The sequence below is a fragment of the Tigriopus californicus genome, chromosome 7 (assembly GCF_007210705.1).
Source record: "Tigriopus californicus strain San Diego chromosome 7, Tcal_SD_v2.1, whole genome shotgun sequence".
In the NCBI taxonomy this organism is placed as follows: Eukaryota; Metazoa; Arthropoda; class Copepoda; order Harpacticoida; family Harpacticidae; genus Tigriopus; species Tigriopus californicus.
In genome coordinates, this window is record NC_081446.1 from 10,355,101 (window position 1) to 10,376,854 (window position 21,754).

The following is a 21,754-nucleotide window of genomic DNA, read 5'->3' on the forward strand; positions in this document are numbered from 1 at the left end:
CAAGATATAAATTTGCACGGACTCTGGTATGGCACAAACATCAACTTATGGACCATTGAATCATGTTGGCTCAGCCGTTTGCGAATTTCTGTAACCTTTCCCATATTTTTCGAAAGAATTGAATAGAGAACATCGAAGTTGCAATTAACGATAGAACTCGGAAAAAAATGTAATCACTCGATGATGGGACACATGCAATGAAATTACAATCAAGTCCACTTAACGGAGTATGTTGATTTGGTTAATTTGAGATTGCTCAAGATCGATAAGGTGTGGAAAGATAACCAATGTCTTGAACTACGCTCGGTTAAAAATTAAATTTCGTTTTGATTTTTTTCCAGAGGCATTTTTTAACGTCGGCGAACGTTCAAGCTTTTAGTTGATTGTCAAATTAAGACTTAAGATGCTAACAAATCATCCTCCCGAAAATTGCCTAAATTCGCATCATCCTCAGGGCGTTTTAAGATTGCATTGCAATTTGAACATCTAACGGTAAAAGTGAAATAATCAGTCGTACGCTTTACATTTAGGCACTGATAGTTGCTTGTTCGCACCCACGAAAGTCAGAGGGTTTTTTATGAACTGATTCTTAGATTATATGGATCAGAACCAAAACATGATCAGGAAAACACGACGCCATAATCCAAAACATAGATTCCCATCAGTTTGCGACAAACCTGGAACAAGCACACTAGAGGCAACCATTCCGCTGTAAATAAAGCCATGCTTCCAGTAAATAAACAACAGTCTACGACTTACTCACTTCAACCTCAGTCTCTTTATTCCTTAGCTTTTCCTTGGGCTAAAGTCTTATGTCTTGATGTCGTTGAACTTGATCCGATCATTACATGGTGACAGTCATCTAGGTTGACTATTACATATCTCCTTACGTATCAGGCACAATTCAGATAGAGTTTATAATATTCATTATGCTTCTTATTTGAACAGTTGTTGACATTCTTTATTGGTTTTCATTTCACTCGACCTGATGGGGACCGCAACCTGGATCCCAGATGTCCAGTCCGCAAATCGGGGAGAGGTTTCCGACCCATTTCCCGATTCTTTTGTCCTCGTCGACCCAATCTAAGAGGATCAAAGGACCATCACTGACATGAAAGAAGGAAACTTTGGGAAAGTCCACATTGGGAAAAACACTTACCGTATAATTGAATGGATACAATTCGGCCAATTTGATGGAAATAATACAATCAGAAAACCCAAGCAAATCATCACAATTCCGGCCAGTTTCATCCCATCAAAAGTGGCTCCATACCAATGGATATCCAATGCTAAAAAGGACAGAAAACGTACTAATTTACACTTCTCACGGATTTGTAAAAGATACAGAGGATACCAGTGACAATTAGCAAGAGAATACATATCTTCATTTCGTTCCGAATTGCTATAATGACACTGAGTAATATGACTCACTCATGGGAATGAGCTTTTCATTAACTTTTTAATTCTTCTCTAAACGAATCAGTGAGTCTTCAACACCCCCATTATTAAACACACATCCACTCATTCGCCATTTTCTCGCCTTTCCATTCATTCTCGGCACTCTGCAGCTTCCTAGCTTCCTTGCTCTTTGAAATTGAGTTAGCTTTGAAAGCCTCTACCGACCGACCACAGTGGTATATTCCTTGCCGAAATCACCGTAGTTCGTTCGAGGGAAGATAACGTAGATTTTAGCGTGATTAAAATTTGAGGACGTAGTCTGGCTTTGCGAGAGCGAGTAACCTTGGGGAACTCTTACACTTTTCCAAGGCCACAGATAGGCCCAAATCCCCTTTCAGGCAGTCGAAGAATAGAGAAAAGTTTGCAATTTGGTCGGGAGAGCAAGCGAGAGACATGAGAATGGAACAGGATGATGCCCCAAAACGAGTACATTTCTGACTACTTTGACATCCGATGAGTTCAGCACTGAATTTGCAAAACTTCCTGGCCATGCCAAAATGAAATTCCATTTCAGAGAGAATGTAAGCGGAAATGAATTTGAAAGCAGGATTTTTTTGGAACACCCAGTGAACCGCCATCCGCAAAAGAAAGACCTCAGAAAGCACCGAAAGTTTTAGATGGAATGAAAATGCTCTTTGAAAAAATGTTACTCTATAACACCCAAGATTTGTGGTTTACTTTGAATCTAATGGGATGTCTGGCAAGAAAGTCACGTTCTTTGTGTGGTCGCACAAGAAAAATTGCCTTTGGGACACAATTTCACTGTTATTGTGTCGGTCGTAAACAAGGGGATACGGTGACTGAGCCGTGAGCTCACGAATGGTGGATTTTCCTTTAATCAAATCAAGAACCTTGCTAGCAATGAACTCACAAACGTCGCCACAATCTCCTAAATTCTGGAAAGAGCAATGACGTACATTTGTTTCGATTAAACCTACATTCCTATCAAACACTTCATCTTGTATGCAGCTGATAATGCAAGTTTTAAGGTCGAGGTATTTGACTCTCCTGGGTGAGGAGCTTTGGCACCAAATTCGATTTCCGCGGCCAAAATTGGATTAAAGCCAATCAGGACGAGGAAAGCAGATTGAGAGATATCACGCAACCTTTAGGATCCCTTGCTAAGAACTGTGATGAAATTATGTCTGAGAACTTCGTCTCCTTTGGGTCGTTTTTTTGCTTCTACTTCGCCTTTCCTGTATGTTATGAGCTTCTGGGTGTTTTGCCATGTTAAAGAAGAGGAAGTTCATCCGAGTTAGTAGAAAAAGTTATTCCATCGAACTTGACAGGAAAGGGCCCCAAAAGGGACGCAAAAACTTCGATATAAGCCCTAGAATACTGAATCGAGTTGGGGTGACAGGCATCGAGTCTGGACGATTTTATTCCAAATCACATTTCTTATTAACCAGTTCAAGAATATATGTAACGGGTAACATGTAACTAGACAAAGGTCTCTCTGATCAGTCACGTTAAACAGTCTGACAAGAATAGAAATTGCCAATGTCTCCCCCAAAGGAACACCAAAACATTCTTTATAAGTTGTTCCATATTACAGTGAGTGTTGGGCATTGCAATTGTCAAGTAATAGTTCATTCGCCAAAATATGTTTTTTGGAAAAGGGAGGAAAGTATCAACGACATTTGACATGTTCGTCTGAATTTCTCCATACTATTTATTTGCCATGAGCCCAAGGAAACAAAAAAATGTACAATAACGTTAAACTTGCTGGCCTTCATGATGAAAGTTTTATCTAGTGATCGATTGACGAATTAAATTGCCCCAACACTCTTTCATTTTTAAGACAATTGAATTGCCATGAATCCTGTTTTTTTGAGAACTTAGGTTTTTCAATGAAGAATTTGAATTTTGCGACTCTGCAGAAACAAAGTTGACCTATCGAGGTTTTTATTGTCTTCATGGGAGGTCAGGAATGTGCATTTTCAGCTTAAGTGATCGAACTGGCATATAATACGATGGCAAATAAGTGATTCCGACTTTGATTCAAGCCCGATCAAATTTGTACGTTTTTTTACCGGGGAAATCAATCAAACCCAAAAGTCAAACCATGTTCAAACCCTAATTGAGAACATCTCTAGGATGTCTTTCTGGGAACGAGTAGATATGGTCAAAGTCCCCACATAGCCGGAAATGCAGTGGCTACGAACCTAAAACCTTATAGTCGTGTATGTTGGTCCAGCCTGACAACACCAACCTTTAGCTTTGGCGCCGAACGTGATAATTTCTGTGCTAAGTTTTGTTTTTCTACCGACTTATCTGGCATGGAAGTGCAATTTCCAATTTGGAGCTCCACTCCACGAGGAAAAACAAGACAAGCTCTCAAAATGGTCCTCATTCTGTGGTTCCCGACAAAAAGGCAACAGTCAAAGAGAGAGCCATAGGAACACAAGCAATCGTTATCAAGGGACTGGTAATGACCACGTGAGTCGAAAACAAATTATATAAAACTTGAAATGAGTAAATTAGAGCCTTACCGGCACATGCAGGAACGGCCAAGATGAGTCCTAAAGTAATGAAAGTCTCGTAGGTGACTACAATACCAAAATTGGCAAGGAGATTGGCAACTGAAACATAGAACAAGATCACCCATCAAAAAAGTTAAAAAGAAATAATGTATAAAAGAGAGTGAATGCGTACCTAATGAAAGCACGAGAGAACCAATAAGCGGAAACCATGGTAGATTGTCCCAATCTAATGTTTCTGAAAAAATGATAACACCACTCAACAGCTCAGATTTGTTGAGGTTTTTCCCCGGGCTTATCGCCCATTTTATAGCCTTACCCACTCCAGTCAGAGCCAATGTGAGCATGAGGGGCCAAAATAAAGTGGTTGTGCACAGCCCAATCATGGAAAAGAAAATGGCCACTTGGCAAAACGTCACTTCTCCCATTACACGCTTGAAGAGCACCTGCAAAGGAGAGAGTATGGACTTAATATTCAGATCAATTGGTTCAAAACGTATGCCGTACCCTGTAAATGGCTGATCCAGCAGAGGCGGCTGCTGCCAAGACCACCGCTCCCAAAGTCGGGGTTTGATTGATACCGTCCATGTACGCCAAGAGAGCGATTCCAGTGTTTCCTAATATCACAGCCACGATCTAGGGAATCGAAGAAAACAATGCTATTATCTGAAGTCAGGAGCCATACGAGAGGAACCTTAAATTCACAGACCAAAGTATCACTTTGGTCTTGGCATTGCCTACTTCGGCAACGATTGTCCGTTTCTAAAACTTCGGGCTCTTGACCAAGAGAAGTAAGCTCCCTGCAAAAGCATATTTTGTGTCCCAAGGGCGGCATAAATAGCCCAAACCACTGGATAACGAGGTCGTTTCGTAGGGTCTTGCCATAAAACTTATCTCTTACCAAAAGGTCGCAGTTGTTAATAACTCGAGTGAGAAGTGGATGGATTTGTTAAATCTTGGGTCCACATGCGTATTCTTAGTTGGCCTCTTTATTCTCCTTTGGAACATCTGTATGTTTGTTTCATGGATCACATTTCTTTGTTAGTTTACGGGGTATGCTTTATGAATGCCTTGCTAATACCGAGAAGAACTATAAATTTGCTATACCTAGATACAAATACAAGCCAACCCAACGAAACAATTCTATCTTGGGCGCTTAGATTAAAATAAATCCGAAAAGTACGGGTTCATGACCTTTGCCAATAAAGGAGGATCATGATCTGAACAACTCTGTTTTTTTTTTTGTCATGGACACATTTTCCAAGTGAAGTTCAAAGTAAAAGACCTTGATCTTCTCCTAGAAGGGATTCACTTACTCGAATGCCGACAAATTGCTCGTGAAGAACGACCCAAGAGAGCAGATAGATGAAGCAGATGTTGGTGGCGAAGAGTGCCATGACCTCGGTGCAGCCCAAAATGCGCAACGAGTAAATGTAGAGATAATTAGTGAGCATCCACAAAAGGCTGAAAAGGCTGCAACGCCCAACAAACTTGCCTGAAAAAGGAGAAGCTGTCGATCAGCGACGCTTGACTGAAGCCCTTCTGTGAAGACCATTCTCAAGGTTGACTTCCATCGCCACGGAGTCAATAAAGCAAACAAAGGAAAGTCTCGAGTGACACTGTCAGCTTAATGAGCCACAAATGACAATGTCTGGTCCCAAGGGGTCCTTTTGCATTTGTATCCTCGAACGAAGGCTTCGCCCAAACGGGCTCCTCGATTTCTCAGGACGTGAAAAAGCTACTCAACGCTATTAGCTTCTCAACTGTTTGGCGAACATTTCCTTGAAAACTCCTGGGAAGAACCATTAAAGATTAAGACAGCTTTCCGAAGTCGAGACTATGAAATGGTGTAAATATCGTTTCGAGCGAATCCTTGGCAGAAACTTGGAAGAGGCCATTTGTTGACGCTGAGATGCGCACCCAAGAGAGCTTAGAAATGATAATCCTAATGGTTTCTTGCCAGGCTAGAGTAAAAGAGCGCTCGAGGTTTGAAGCCAGGGTTTATGGATTGAGACAAGACCACCAAGAAAACCTTGGCATGCTTCCAAACATCCATCCGAACGCAATAAGTAGAAGTAATGGAGCTCTCTAAAAAATCTCGAGCAAACTGCGGCTCTTCATTCTTCACTGCATGAAAGCGATAACCAACCAAGAATGTCTTGCACATTAGAATTACTTTCTCTAGAGGTCTACTAACAAACTCCAGTCTATGTAAAGGTGTGGTAAAACCACATTTGAGGTCTTAATGGACTCTATTGATGATTAGATCGGACTTTGTCGATTTCTGAACAACGCATATTGTCAAGTTAAGAAGCCTCCCTTTCCTTACAGATAAAACCCCTATCAATCGGTTCCTGGAACAAGCCACTCCTAGCTTAAGGTAAGCTCCAAGAGCTCGATTTTGATCATTTTTCAGGCTGCACGTGGCGGCGCAGATTAGGACTGTGCCACGTTCTTAAGAATAAATGGCGTGTCAACGACAGTCTTACCGAAAGTGAACCCTTTCTCTCTGAGATTTTGAATACTTTCTTTTAGAATGATCGCCACGCCCACTCGCTTGGGCCTCAGAATGGTGGCACCGTCTGCCATGTTCCCACTGTTTGCGCCGGACATGGCGACCCCATTGCGCCCTATTTTAGGAGTTGTGCGTGCTCTGACATTGCCATCCTTTGAGTGCGTGTCCATTGTCTGGTTGGAAATTCCAGGGTTGCCACGGCAACACATCTGACAAGACAGGTAGAAAGGCAGAAAGAATATGGTTCCCATGGAGCAGAACCACGTGGTGAACAAAGGAGCATCGAATGTCTGGAACCAATGAGATAAAAACGTTGAGCATATAGTACCATTTCTCTACCAAAAAAGGATTATGAATTATGGCTTTAGGAATAGAGGAGAAGTGGTACGGACAGACTTACGATCCTGAAGAGTTCGTTCTAACACTTACATAGTGTAGATGGTGACGAGTAGTGAGGTTGGTTGGACCTTCCCAGGAGTGATTAGTCAGTCCAAATATAATCTCCTCATGAAGACTGGTGTAAGTAGACTTGAGAAGATGAGTGGCCCCGACCCAAGACCCGGTCACCAAGCTCATCAATATGATGCCAAAGAAGAGCTGGAAAGAGAAGTTTTTTTTTGTCTCAAAAAGGCAAAACTGAGTACTGTGAAGAAAACAATAGACTTCAACTCAAACAACAACAATGATCTTTGAGTCAGCTCACTTTTTTGAGAGGAATAGAGCACAGTTTGGCAGATACACAACTAGTGAAACTTTTCCATTTTTCTTGGGGAGACGAACTTGAATGTGTTAAGTTTGGTTGCTTCCCGCCCAAACCTGCGCCACCACCGCCCACGCCTCCTCGTCCTCCTCCGGCATTGTTTCCAGAGGTAGATCCTGCAATGAAAACCACAAAAACGTAATGACGGTTCTCTTTTCACGCTTACCAAACAAAATATCGGTTATTATTGGGCATCTACATGTCGGTTATACATGTTCGGGAGGATCATGTCGTAATTATAATAGTTTTCTATTTTGTATCGACTCATTGCTCATATCAAGACAGCATCCAATTCAAGATGACATTCCGAGATAACGGACTTTGCCTTAACCAGTTCCAACCGTTTTGCCGAATCTTTATTTTTCTCATGAAGTCCAAGGCAAAGAGGAAAACTATGCTCGCTCTGTGCTAGCTCATTTTCTTTGACCATTTAGATACGATCCCAACCAAACCGTCCATTTTCTTTCGAGGTCAGATTACAACATCGGCAACTTTGGCAAGTAAATGGAATAATCATTAAGTCAATGGGCATCGCTCTCGAAGTTTTGGAAAATGAGACGATGAAATAATCAGGCCCTATTTTCGAGTTTGCCTTTTCATGCCACCAAGTTAAAATGAAGAGCGAGGGCTTATTCGATCGTTTCTTTTATGATAAGGGCTCTTCAAGAGATGGTTATTGGTCAAAGTCTGCAATGTCCTCATTTGTTTAGTTTGTGAAAATTAACTTTCTCTTCACTAGGGGCTAGCTTTCCGACAACATCTAAATGAAAAGGAAGGAAAAAAAATTGCAAAAGTGGTGTTCATTGTCATAAATGTTGTAAAGAGTAAAAATTATCCCCATGAAAGCCATTTTTCATAACAAAAACAAAAAGGAAAGAACAGTTTGTCCAAGGAACACAGCCTTGTTGACCAAAACTTCACTTGAGGACACGAAATGGACTTCATTTCAACTTTCCTCGTCGCCATGTGTTTGATGATTTGTCAATGCAACTTGGGATTTTTTACGTCCTCTATCATAGACGAATAGGCATAACTCGTAAGATGATAATGCGAAAGATGCAAAAAAGAATACTCATGTGCTTCCAAAGCTATTTTATGACGTCCCAAGATACGTTTCTACCGCATATTTTTTTATTGCATGGACACGGTGTTCAAAAAGCCCTATCAAGTTTCCAGAGAAATTCCCAAACACAAATTGGCATTTTTCTACCTCAAGAAGTCATAGGGAACAACTTTAATTTTATTGTTTTATGGAATTCTAGTCCGCATAAAAAACTTACATACCTAAAAATATTATAAAACCTAAGATTTTCAAAAATCTACTCAATGTAAATTAGAAGCACACTTAGTTAGCTCTTGAATGTAATTTACGATATCATCTATTTCACCGCTACTTAGTTACATTGGATTTAGTGGTCCAAATTTCATCGTTTTTAGCCCCAAAATGCCCCGGTTATATGTTAATTCAATTTCCCAAAGATATAATATCGATTTTCACTATCGCAAAAATGAAAGATTATTTTTTCCATTTCTTGCATAATTTCAAATTAAGTTAAAACCTTGTACAACCATATCTTAAACCCTCAAAAAGCAGATTTTTGAAAATTCATTTTTTAAAGCGTCCAAGGTACATTTAGTTGAGTGGTCACTGAAAATGTCACAAATATCAATGAAGCCTTAAAGAAGCTATTTTCAATCAGTTTCAACAAAGTCTTGAAGAAACGGCAAAATCTCTAACATTATTTGTTGTATGTACCGTCTTCAGAATTCAAGTGAATGCATAAATAAGTGTACACATGATGATTGTAAAACACATTCTCAAAGAATACACTTTTAGTGTGTTTTAAGTGACATTATATAGCATTTTTAGCTATTGTGAGACTATGTGAGAAGAGGAAAAATATTCTTTTGTATTTGTGATGTTGAAAATCGATATTAATTCTTTCGGAAATTGAATTAACATATAACCGGGACATTTTGGGGCTAAAAACGATGAAATTTGGGCCACTAAATTCCATGTAATAAGAAGCGGTGAAACAGATGATATCATAATTTATATTCAAGAGCTAACTAAATGTGCTCCCAACTTACATTGAGTAGGTTTTGGAAAATTTTAGTTTTTATAATGTTTTTAGTTATGTAAGTTTTTTATGTGGGCTAGAATCTCATAAATCAATAAAATCAAAATTGTTCTCCATGATTTTCTGAGCGAGAAAAATGCCAAGATGTGCTTGGGAATTTCCATCAAAACTTTAAAGTGTATTTTTACCACTGTGTGGAGTGTTGATCAGATTCTCAACTTTTAGCATTCAGGTAGGGCTTGTACGCATTTACAGTATATCATAATTTAAGGTGTACTTTACGACACGATGATCATGCTTTTACCCTCGGGAGTAAGGTCACATTCCGGTCTCGATTTGCGGCCAATACGCATGTCATTTCCCGTGACATTTCCAATCCTGTACTATTGCACATCTTGGCATTTGTTGCAGTGCTAATGTACAAAAACAACCTTTTACAAGCCTACGTTCATTTCAACCAAAGCAATACGGCAATGAGGGCCGGATGAAGGACCAGTCCTTTAATATATAAAGTGTTCAACAAAATCTCGTGACAATGGTTTCCAAAGATCTCAACAAATGCATTTTTTGTGACTTCAAATTCCCACTGAACAACAAATAACCCGTGTACTGAAATTGAGATTCTCATTGCGTACATGGGTTTCAAAAGACGAAGCCAACAAGACATTAGACCCAAAAGGTACATTTTCCTGATGTTCATGGTCTCACTAACTCCTTAATGCGCATCTGTCAAATACGTAGAGAACACTGTGCTCGATTAGGCTTGAAGCGACAAAAAGGTTCTCACAAGAGACATGTTTTCCAGCTGTCCTTGTCAGAGACATTTTATCAATCTGATAAGCAAGACAATCTTGAACAAGGAAAAGGACAAAAATGGTTGTGATTGTAGTGTCAAAATGTGGTAAGTCCAAATACCGTAAGTAAACTATCTTCCGCGGTGCTCCCAACGTCAACCGTATGAAAGATATTTTTGGGTCGTTATCCAATAGTTGCTTATGTATAGAACTTGGCACTGAAACCGTGTGGCATTGTCATTTCTGTAGAATAATCAAGGAGGGTTGGCAAGTTATGACTACGAAATTATGAACTGTGCTGTGATAATTTGAATGAAAAATAAAAAAGGGTTGTGTTCGTAGCTTACACCGTTTCATTATCCTTAGGCGCTCTTCATCACTAAACGGAAAAATATTGCTTCCCATTTCCAATTCAACAAGTGGGCATTTTTCGTTTATAATCCTCTAAGGCCCAACAGAGTCTAGGGCCCCCTAAAGCCACTCAAAACCCCGAAGGGCCATTCAATTACCTTGGCACGATGGTTGTCTATACATGGAGTGGCTCCTAAGAAGGAGTGAGCTATTCACACTGGAATTTGAGTCTTTGTGCCTGCCCAAAAGACTTCGACTGCTCTTTTGACGTCCATTCACAAAGAGCTTATTGTTCATCATGGATGCCTTCCTGTCCCTTTCTGAGGCCAGAATAAGCGTATCAAACACAGCCTCCATCGAGGGCGATGGAGCGAGCAACGAATGAGGATAAGCCATGCCACCCAAGCTATTCGTCGAGGATAACTCGGGTTCGTAATGGTAGCGATGACTCGAGGATCGCGTCACTGATGTGCGGGACAGCTGACGAGCCACTCGGGAAGGTGGCGGGGTCACTAGTGGCATCATGGCGAATAAGGCCTGGTAGGTCTGGCAGCACTCAAAGATCACTCGGAATTGTCAGGAATATTGGCCATTGGTATGGCTTCACCGTTCCTTCATTTGCGGAGGACTCCTTCCCTCTTCGAATTTCCGGAAATACTGATTGTGGCGAGGGCGCAGTCGAGAACTGTCGTTAATGTCAAACATGAATGGATGCTCCTTTCGTTGCTAAAATGCCTCTCAAATCCTCTCGAAGACAAAGATAGACTGGCAATGATCCCCTCCTCGGAATTGGGGCTTTGTTGTCATCAAGATTTAGCTTTGGATTTGAGATCCTCTCACCGACCTGGCCTTGACAGGTCGAGGTTTTTTATGTCCTTCGCTGATCACGTTCCAAGATCCACCAAGAATACCTTCTTGATACTTAATGCGTATGTTACACGAAGTACACCAAGAAGACACAAAGATAGATGGTAACAAGACAATCCACTTGAGGTTTGCGAACGGTTGAAAAAAGAACACCTGGACTCTGTTTGACCTTCGATGGTACGTTCCAAGTGGGGTTTTAGGAGCACTTTCAGATCTTTAATGGAAAGGATGCGTTGGAATCGAAGACGAACAATGTTCAGAATCTTGACTACTCTGCCAAAGCTGTCGCAAATATGAGTGAGAGCGCAAGAGTTAGCAAAGAAGGACTAACAACAACAAGGCCAAACTAACTCGCCAAGGCTCGATGCTTTCTTAGTGGTTGTTCCTGGTTTAAATATTCAGGAAGATCTACATGCAAGCGGTGGAATAACAGACACTTTGAAAACGGAGAAACTTTTTCATTCCACAAAGAAACTTGCTCGGGCGGACCAAAAATCGGAAGACGCACAGAATGGCAGAAATGAATTTGAGTAGCACAACCGTTCCACGCAGTCAGTAGATCTACTTGGGAACACAAAGGCCACCATGATTTTAGGAAATGGTTGTGATCCTGATCTGATTCCTTTCGCATCTGAATGCTAACTTCCTATTTGAGCTGGAGCTACAGAGCCAGAGGTTCAATACGGACTCCATCAATATCATTTGTTTCCATTAGGTTCTCACTAGATTGTCTCTACTGCAATCACAATGCTGTAAATTCATCCAACACCTATATTCTTGTAGCTCTCGGCCAAATATCAAACTAACTCATATCCTCTTTTCCGTCATTGAAATTAGGATGATTGATCAAGGCACGCTTTTCGGAAAACTCTATACCTTTCTGAATAATCGGCACTTTTTGGCCAGAATTTAGCTAATCATGGAACACATGCTGAGAACTGTGGAACTTTTCTTGTTGCTCTCCCTCATGAGATCCCTCTCTGCAAAGGGCGGGCGCTCACCAACCCAACTAGTCAGAGGTCCACATGAGCCCTCAAGGCTCTTTTGGCCTTTTCCCACGAGCCTCTCGCTCTCTCTCGCTCTCTCTCTCTCTCTTTGAAGGAGCTACTTGTGAAGGCAAAGTTTTGATGAATCTTGGAAGCAATCCAATCGAGTGGAACTTTTCCCTAACGGCATCAGTCCTTTCAGGCTTTGAATTTCGGCTTCTTGTGGCAATGAACTGATTAAATCACCATATATCTTGAGTCACAGGCGCTGAGCGAGCCCTTTTGGGCGAGCCTCTGTCCCATAGACAACACTGTTGACAGATACGGGGTCATTTCAACGGACGAATAAACCTTAACTTGAATGTAATGAATGGACTGAAGTCCCACCGTCTGGCGAGCATGTTGCTTGCTTTTCAACTCTCCAATCGACCGTATGCGTTAGGAAAGCTCTCGGCCAGGGCACTCTTTGGAAAGAATGGATTATTTTCTGTTATCTTCATGTCTAATAACAGGGTGGCATGGCTTCTTTAATCGATAACCCGACTGACACGACGAATTCCGTGGAGATTATGTCTACTCTTCTCTGAGCACAAATTTCTTTCAAGAAGTAATAATAACGCTGCGGTTTTCTTGAATAGAGGGGACGACGTGTGGAACACGAATGTTCCACTTTTGAAAATAATGGCTTTTGGAACTGACTGGCAATGGCGTGTGCGTTTTCGGTGAATGTATTCATCGTATCACATGCACAAAAAAGAAGGCTTGCACAAGTTAGAGGACAAGTTGAATAGCCACTAAACCACCTTTAGGGTGTATGTACTAATCAATGAGGAGGAGGAGGAGGAGGAGGAGGCACAACGTGTGTGTCCCCTTTGCCTCGATACTGAGACTCAAGCACTGGCGATTCGACCGGCATGTTTCTTATTTACCGTGGACACTCACCCACAAACCACTGGACTAGGTACGTACGTAGACGATACGTGCACCATATAATAGGATAGTGCCGAGAAAAAAGCACAATAAATTCAGAATGCAATACATGGAGACCTCATATGAGCCTAATGGAAGTTGAGGGGATAAGGCTGGACAGACGAAAGACCTCGGAAAATGCTGATGTCAATGATTATTTTCATTTGTCCCCTTTGGACCCACATTGGTTGATGTGAAGGGTGACAAAAAAAAATGTGAACTTTCTTTTTCATGTGGAATAAATTGTTGCACATTGACAAGATTTAGGTATATTTTGACATGTGGAAGGATGATAATATTGTCAATCCCAAACAGACAGGTAAGCAAGGTACACACTCTGGTGAACATCGCTTCAATTAAAGGATGGAGGTAAACATTGTTTCCGGATGAAAAAGCAATTATAATCAACAAGTGCAAGTGAGGAGATATTTTTAGTGAACATCCTTACCGCTACTGGGAATGCGATTCCCAGCAGCTCAAGCTGAAAGATTCATCAATCTTATTCTGATTCAGTTCATGAACTGAAAATTCATTTAAAATTTCAACTTGATCGATAAATTGGATCACAAGTTTTGTATTCCTTTTCAAACATTAGTGCATAACAAGACACAGAATCAATCAGAGGTCCCACTTGTGGCAAAAAAATGACCAGGAGAGGGCTTGCTCATTCCATCTGTGCACCGTTATGTGCTGACATATGGAAGAGCACAATCCTAACCACAGACCAATTTTTTTGACCAAGCCATTCGACACGGCTGATATTAAAAAAACGTGGTCAGAGAAACGTGTGACAGCTCTCATTTTCGATGTAGAAATGTTAGTTCCATTGGCATAGTAAACCTTGATACTGTTCAAACAACACCTTTATAATATCAAATAGTAATAAAATGAACGCTCCATGACCAGATATTCCCAGTTAAGGAAGTGAGATTGACGATTTCTCTACGCTCGATTGGAATGAGAAAGAGACAACCCCTTAGCACGGCTTTGAATGGAGTACAAATGAGCCTCAGAAGAGCCACGACCCGGCAGTAAATCTTGAAAACGTCTTCCATGGTCCACAAAAGGAAGGAATATACTACAGAGTATATTAAACATTCTGAAGAAATACGACGAAGCCACATGTACGTTTACGTTTGGCCTTCTTTGGACCAACCACTTCCTCCCGCGAGAGCTGACTTAATATGATTTATTTTCGAGATCTTTTCCCGAGGCCACAAACATTAGTCAGACCCGGAGAACAGCCTTGATTCTGTTAACATGTGGATTTGATTGCAGCGAAGGGATTTGAAGCTAATGTGTTTTCATGGGCTTTCGTACTCCCCAAACCATTGAGTTCTGGAGTTGTGCTTCTGATCCGGTTTTTTTTCGACCCGATCCAAACCCGATTGGATCCAATGCACAACTCTAAACTTGGTTCTGTAGCAGCAAGCAAGGAGTTGGTAACTGCGAATGTATGTTGCTTGAAACTCGAGCGATTAAAAGTGATGAACCGTATGTTTTCCTTTGGAAGGGGAACATTTTCACTTGGTCCTGATCGGTTTCTGTGTTGCATTGTTGACTTGGAAACCAAATGGAACACCAGACAGGTAGTTCGTTCACACAGCTCGCATTAGCTTGGAACAGGTAGTGAAGTAGATTGTACTTTGAGGCTCTGTTCTATTGATGCAGGAACAACTTCTCTCACATATGGTTAAGCCAACTTCAAGAAAGGTTCCGCGAGTTCCACTTGGAAGTCGGAAAGTCAAGACATACTTTCCAAACGCTTGATGCAATTGGCAAGCCTATTTTTATCCCACTCCATTTATCAAAGGTATTGACTGATCGCAATCAGGAATTCAAGGACAATCTACAAGGCTCAATGGTCCTCTTACAACGATGCTTTCAGTTCGTCCCATTCAATGTAATAAAGACACTTGGAGCTTTTTAGAGCGGAACAGATAGCACTCACGACCATCCGGTAAAAGTACGAACTGAAATAAGTCTCTGGTTCAATAATGTTCTGCGAGCATGTTTGAATTTACCACATCTTTCCAGGGACTCTTTTCAGGTTGGTGAGATTTGGAACGCACTTCTTGCCAGATGCTGTCCATGAGAAAGCGGAGAATCGTGAATGGAATAGAAGTCGGAAAAAAACAAGATCTGGGACCCACCGACTCTTTTGGTTGGAAATAACACGGATTGTAAGAAATGAGTGGTGTCTATACAGTCTATACCGGGAAACATTCAACATTATCATATCTCCCCCGTCACTTTAAAACCCTTTTCATTCTCTCCGTCTAAGCTCACATCAATCTCGCTATTAGAGGCCATGCAGTTTTTATGGTACATACCCCGATCTTTCCTGGATTGAGGCAGTGGATATTTAGGCATGTGAGAGGAGATAGGAGAATTGGTCGTAAAGAACCTCATTTTCCTCTTTTCTCGTCTACTAATGGGGCGCCATAATAAGTGATTCTGCCCATCTTATCCTTCAGATCCTCCTCATCTTTCGACACATTGACGACGTGTCTGGCTTTCAGAACTAATGGAACATGACGCACTGCAATTTGTTCCATCCTGCGATATTGAAAGGATCGGAGGTCTTTGCAAGACTTTATTCATATCGAGAGACATTTCTTATCTCTGAAAGCGCGCAGGTGCATTACACCATAACAACTGCATATGGGAACAGAGAAAAATAATCATCGTTACAAAAGGTCACAAGACATCGAATTGTATTTATCAACTGAGGGATTGGTGAGAAAAATTTCATTCAACTGTGCTTCAATGAACAAAAGAGGCGTATAATGAGCGGTTTTCAAGCAGGGGAAATGTCTTCAGATCAACTCTCTTAACCGACCTTTGCCTCCAGAAAACTGTTAGATGCTAACTACGCCCATAATCGGGGAACCTACTTGATACGAATACGGCACTGCCAATCAGAATGAATTGGACGATATGTTAGCCGGCTTCGCTGGGCTGACAAGGCTGACCCCTCCGACCTTAGCGTAAAGTAAAAAAAAAATGTAAAAAAAAAACCTTCGCAAGGGCCATTGCGCCATTGATAATGACACGTAGTAACATTGGGGATCCTTATCACAACAGGACCGCATCATCCCCTCTGAAACACTGGCCCATGTAGCAATAAGGCTTACCGTCAGGTCCGGATCTCAAGGATCAGCCATTTCAAGTAATCATCTTTCAGACTGAAGTTGGCTCCGGAATTTCACAAAAGTATCCCGTGACTGAAGTGGGTGGGTCAACTTTCCAAGGGAGATGGTGCAAGTATTTCTTACCAACCTCAGTTCAAAGTTTCAAGTTTTCTTGAAAGACAGTAATTATAAGTAATTTTATCTCTTCCCATATTCACTGCTCATATCGTTGACTTTTGAAGTTGTTGCTCAATAATTGTTTGTAAACAGCGTTTAAAACTGCAACAAATGAGCTTGAAGTTTGTTCCTAATTGAAGCGGTTTTTAAATATCTGGTTATAGAGCTAAGCAACATTATGACACACACAAAAAACACCACTGTAGTTAAAAAGAGTACGTTAGTACGTTATCCCTGAATCTCATTCTCAATAGGGAAACATATCAGCGGTTGCTCTTGAACCGGGAGCGACTGGTAAGAAAGGCCAAAGACCACGATGAGGGTCACTTGTGAAATCAATATCTAAACTTGTCGTAGTTTTATTTAATTGCAATCATATGATGTTTCCTTTGACTAACACTCTTTCCAATGAGGTTATGGCTTGTAACTGAATGGTTCTATTTTCGAGGGAACTTTTTTCGAATGGGGACAAACTTGCAAACTCTGCCAAATTAAATGCCTGTCATTCTATTTTTGATCACGACACCCTTAGCTTGTAGCCATCTTTGCAGCATTTTCTCTGTAGGAAGTTGATCATTCGTCTCTCTGAACTCTAATTCCAATGTCTTCATCGGCAACCTTTCTTGCTTGTGGACCATAATCAAAATCAATCTGGAACACTTGAAGGGGCTCCTATGCAACGGTCTCTTGGAAAATGCCTCAACCATGAACCAAAGAAGCAACCAATTTGTGGTCTGGAAAACATAACGAGCCCATATGAAAATTTCCATCTAAAAAAAGTGTATCAAATTCAGGTGTTGGAGTAATGCACCAACGTCAGGAAATGTTGAGAATTCTTTGTGGAAATTCACAATCAGGTATTTGTGCCATAGGCAAGGCATTCTTTCGGGGGATTGATATATTGAAGCAGAAAAAAAAAAACTTTTTGCCTTGTGGTTCTACGATGCTATCTGATCCCTTTGTAGTTATCTTACAAAAGCTCCTTCCTTAGATGGAAGGCTCATGATCATTTCTTTTTGTTACATTTAGCCTGAAGAACTCACAAGCAGAGAAGCAGTAACACATCTAAAGAGGTAAAAGAACATACGAACGAATGTATCTGCTTTTGTAATTCTCGTTGAGTTGACAACTGCTCGTTCCCTATCATCTTTTGAGCTAAAAGGGTTGCTCTAACTTAACGACGGTAATGAATGGTTCGAAATTTAGAGTTTGGTAACTTTTGGTTTTCCAATTACCTTTGTCATAAAACTTTAGTACCAACCTTTAATCTTTCCAAGTTCAATACAAATAGAAGATGGGAGCATCTTCGGGGAAGAAATTCGAATCAATCTTAGGGTTTTGACAATTTAAGGAGAAATCTCAAGAACCTCTGAGTTTTACTTAAATCATGTCATTTGAAAATGAAGAGTAATGGTTGCTTTCAACGGAATATGTACTCTCGAAGAGAAAATATTATGCCTTGGCCTTCAAAAAACCAAAACATTGGGTTGATCTTGTGGTGGAATTGTTAGACGTTAGAGTAAATCAATGTTTTGAATCATTATCGCAACCTTGCTGACTCTCTCTAATTACATATTATTTTCTTTCTTGACAATCGTAACTATTGTAATCGAATATTCCATATACAATCTTCACTCCATTCACATCCCTCCATTGTGAAAAACTCATATGAGTACAGATTTATTTACTATACTAAAATAAGAGATTTCGGTATTTCTTGACAGAGTACTTTATTCACTACACTCAATGTAGAACATACTGCATAAGTACCTCATACATGTCCAGGTTAATTGAAACCAGGGTAAGGTACCTCTTATTCCACTTGACGCGCTGTCAGATTGGAAGTAATAATAAGTGGTGAAATACTATTTCCATTGAACGTACTAAGTGTTTCTTCACGCAAAGAAAAATTCCAAACCATTGAGGAATTCAATCATCCTTTACTGTTAGTCAAAGCTCAGTCTGACCTTTGGTTTCGATTTCCATCTAGATTTTCATTGTTGTTGTGTTCCTTAATTTGTCGGAACCACGCGATAAAGGTCAAAGAGCTATCAGAAAGTCCAATCATTGATCTGGTTGAGCAAATAACATTAACTTGACTTTTTCATCTTGTGGAGGATGCGTCCCAATGATTGAAAAAATAATGATAATCGAATCCCAAGTAGTTTCAAACTCTTAGGGTAAAAAGATGGTCATCCAGATGAGTAACGTGGTCCATGACCGATCCAATATGCGCGCATAAAACCACTCAAATCCTTTTTTCTCTCTATTTCTGTCTGAGTGTCTTCGCTCCCTATACGCGTCTACCATCTCGGTAGGCCGAGGTTCGGTTCCACGAGGCAAGGGGATCATACAATTTGTCAACAAGCCTCAGAGTAGAACAAGTAGACCATAAACAAAGTGGCCTCGCCTCAAGAATTGGATCCTCGCCCATATCTCGCTCGTCAAGCCGCTTCGGCAAGAGTACTCGGAACATACGAGTGGAAAGAGGAAGGAAAATCTGTCGATTCCGCTTTTTTTCTTATTTCAGGGTAAGAAACATCTTATATTGCGCAGATTTCCTTTGAATATGGCTGAAACTAATCTAAACATGTCAGCATATGATCTCCTGGACTATATGGGTTCCTTTCAAATTCCATAAAGTTCTAGAACGTCATTGGAATGTTTCTTACTGTTCATGGAGAAGCCGGATTCCAATCCACGGAGATCTCCGTTCAAAATTGAATGGCCTCCGCCACTGGAGGGGCTGTGGTCACCGTTAGTGGTGGGAACTTGGAGGCTAAAGCACCCATAGGCCGAGGCCACACTGCCATTTCGACTGATCACAGGCATTCCCGTGGAAGGCGAAAGCGAATTGTTCCGGGATCGATCGGAATTCGAGATCTGATATTCGGGAAAAAGATCCGATACAGCACTGGAGGGCCTTGCGCTCGACCCTGAATTCTTAGAGGTTTGGGTGGCGAAGGCGTTGGTGACACTGACCCTCGAGGGAGACTGATTCCCGGGCTGATGACGAGTGGCCGCAGCTGCCAAAAGATTACGAACATTGATCTTCTTTTCATTCCGGTCAGGATTGTCTACTGGAGGTGGGGAGACAATCGTCCTGACCGGACCTTGTTTGGTTTGCTTATTCTTGGTCGTTGGTCCGTACATTCCTCCTTCACTCGTTGCACTGTTGGCACTGTTTGGGGCCCCACTCTTTGTCCCTCCACTTTTGCTGGAAATCTTCATCTCCATAGCCAAGAGACACTTCAAGTTTTGTTTTTAAGCTAACGCTCTTGTCAGGAACATCATATTCCTCTTGGGTGGTCGGATGTGCTCTTAAAGGGCGTCTTGGAGCCTAGTATTGCTCACTTGGTATTCCTGAAGTATCACTTTCAGGAAGATTCTGTCACTTTGGATGGAAACGAGCGAGAGAGAGGGTCGACCCCATTGGCCTTGATACTCTTCCTTCCCAGCATCCAAAATTGATGTCTTATCGTTGCGTGATTGAACCCATCACAGAACTTCCACCATATACCTACATGGTATAGTCAGAGAACACATACAAAATGTAGACTAAAGACAAGAAGCGAGAGAGACGTGATGCTGACTCCCTTCCTATCTATCTCTTTTCAGGCATAGACACGCTCACCGACACGGAGGGAACTGTCGTTGGACGGTGATCAACCCGACCTAGATGTCTGAGTTGCACGAAATAACTGATCTTGAACTTGTGAAACACAAGATTTTACGTGGCTCTCGAGTCTCAATCCTCCTTCCTTATCTGTTCTCCAGTGTCGCTTTCCAGAACCACGACGACCTTTTCCGTGGTTCCTCGCTCGCTTGCAACCGTTTTTCTGCTTTTCTTCTCTTTCGTCGTCATCGACAACAACTTGTGCGTACCAGCACGTACGATATTGGAGGGACCACCATTTACTTCGCTTTAAGATCCTTTTTGAGTTCCATTTCGGCGGTCGCTCGTTCGGTTGGTCTTTGCGCTCTTGCTCGGGATTTTTTTTCGCTCCAAGGAACGACGGCCTTGAATCATAGAGATGTTAGAGAGGCTCACTCACTTGACCATTAAGTGCAAACAAATACGTACGCGTACATGACTCTTGAAGTTCAAACACGGCCTTTGATCAGAGAGATTTCTAAAAGGAGATCAAGTGCATGACTTTTACCCGACTAGCCAATCATAAGCTTAAGCGGAGAATTGATTTGATAACACGAAAGCTTTGATTTACCACACTCAAAATTCGAGTAAATTTGCAATCCCTTCAACATCTTTTACTTTCCATTTAAAACGTAATTTTACGAAGGTAAGTTTCATAATGAGCCTCGCTGGGAGTTCTAGGAATAAGAACATTTGAAATGGGACGATGAAGGTACATCGCTAATATCAGGTCGATGATTAGAAACGTAACAGTACTGCTAAAACTCTTTTTTGGGGTTCACTCAAACTGTTGTAAGGAAGCCATACGGATCTATGAGTCATAATTTTACTCATCGCTGCAACACAATTTTATGGTAAGCAAGAAAAAGATGTACCGTATCTCAAGCTTAATTGCAAATTGCTTAAGTCATTCATTACACCATTGACCTTGGCTCGTATAACTAAGTAATGAGTAACGACGTGCCTTACTGCGGGAAGGAAGATGGATTACCATGAATAGAGAGTGTATTCTATCAAGGGTGAACGAGTCATAACCATGCTAAATTAAACATCCAGCAAAAACGTCTCCCTCTTGCTCTATCATCAGGATATCGATATTTCTAAAGAAATGTAAGAAGAGGGAATGACGGCACTTGAAGAACATGACATGACCTGTTCAGTACCATTTCTAGACTGTTCGTAGCGCACGCTTAAGGGAAGCTTTGTAAGGACCAAGCAGCACGAAATTGCGTGGAAAAAATAGTGGCTTGGAAAGGATTGGACGAAAACGAAAACGGGGAAAAATGATTGGGTTCAAAATTGGTTTATTATGCAATAGCCGTCAACATAACATTTTTGACGCATATGGTATTCCAAATTGGTAAGTTTCTTAAATGTTGCTTGAAATAAATAGCATTTTGATATTGTACTAGATGCTTCCGGTGTTCATGGCTTAATATCTGGGGGTGGTCCTGTAGTTGTACGCGAACTCCTCTGAACCGCTGACTTCCAAAGAGCACTGAGAAGGCACGCGGTGCTTGTCGGAGT

General features: G+C 41.2%; 1 protein-coding gene across 1 annotated transcript; it reads right to left on the reverse strand.

Annotated features, from left to right (window-relative positions):
• Nucleotides 1-759: 759 nt before the first annotated feature.
• Nucleotides 760-20,092, reverse strand: LOC131883903 (solute carrier family 35 member F4-like; the record flags this gene model as incomplete). The annotated part of the gene is given in 11 exon segments (XM_059231509.1): nucleotides 760-1,083; nucleotides 1,160-1,289; nucleotides 3,951-4,040; nucleotides 4,114-4,176; nucleotides 4,258-4,384; nucleotides 4,446-4,574; nucleotides 5,255-5,433; nucleotides 6,428-6,743; nucleotides 6,883-7,050; nucleotides 7,157-7,329; nucleotides 19,245-20,092. Coding segments are annotated over 11 exon segments (2,052 nt in total). The 3' UTR covers nucleotides 760-971.
• Between the last annotated feature and the right edge of the window lie 1,662 nt (nucleotides 20,093-21,754).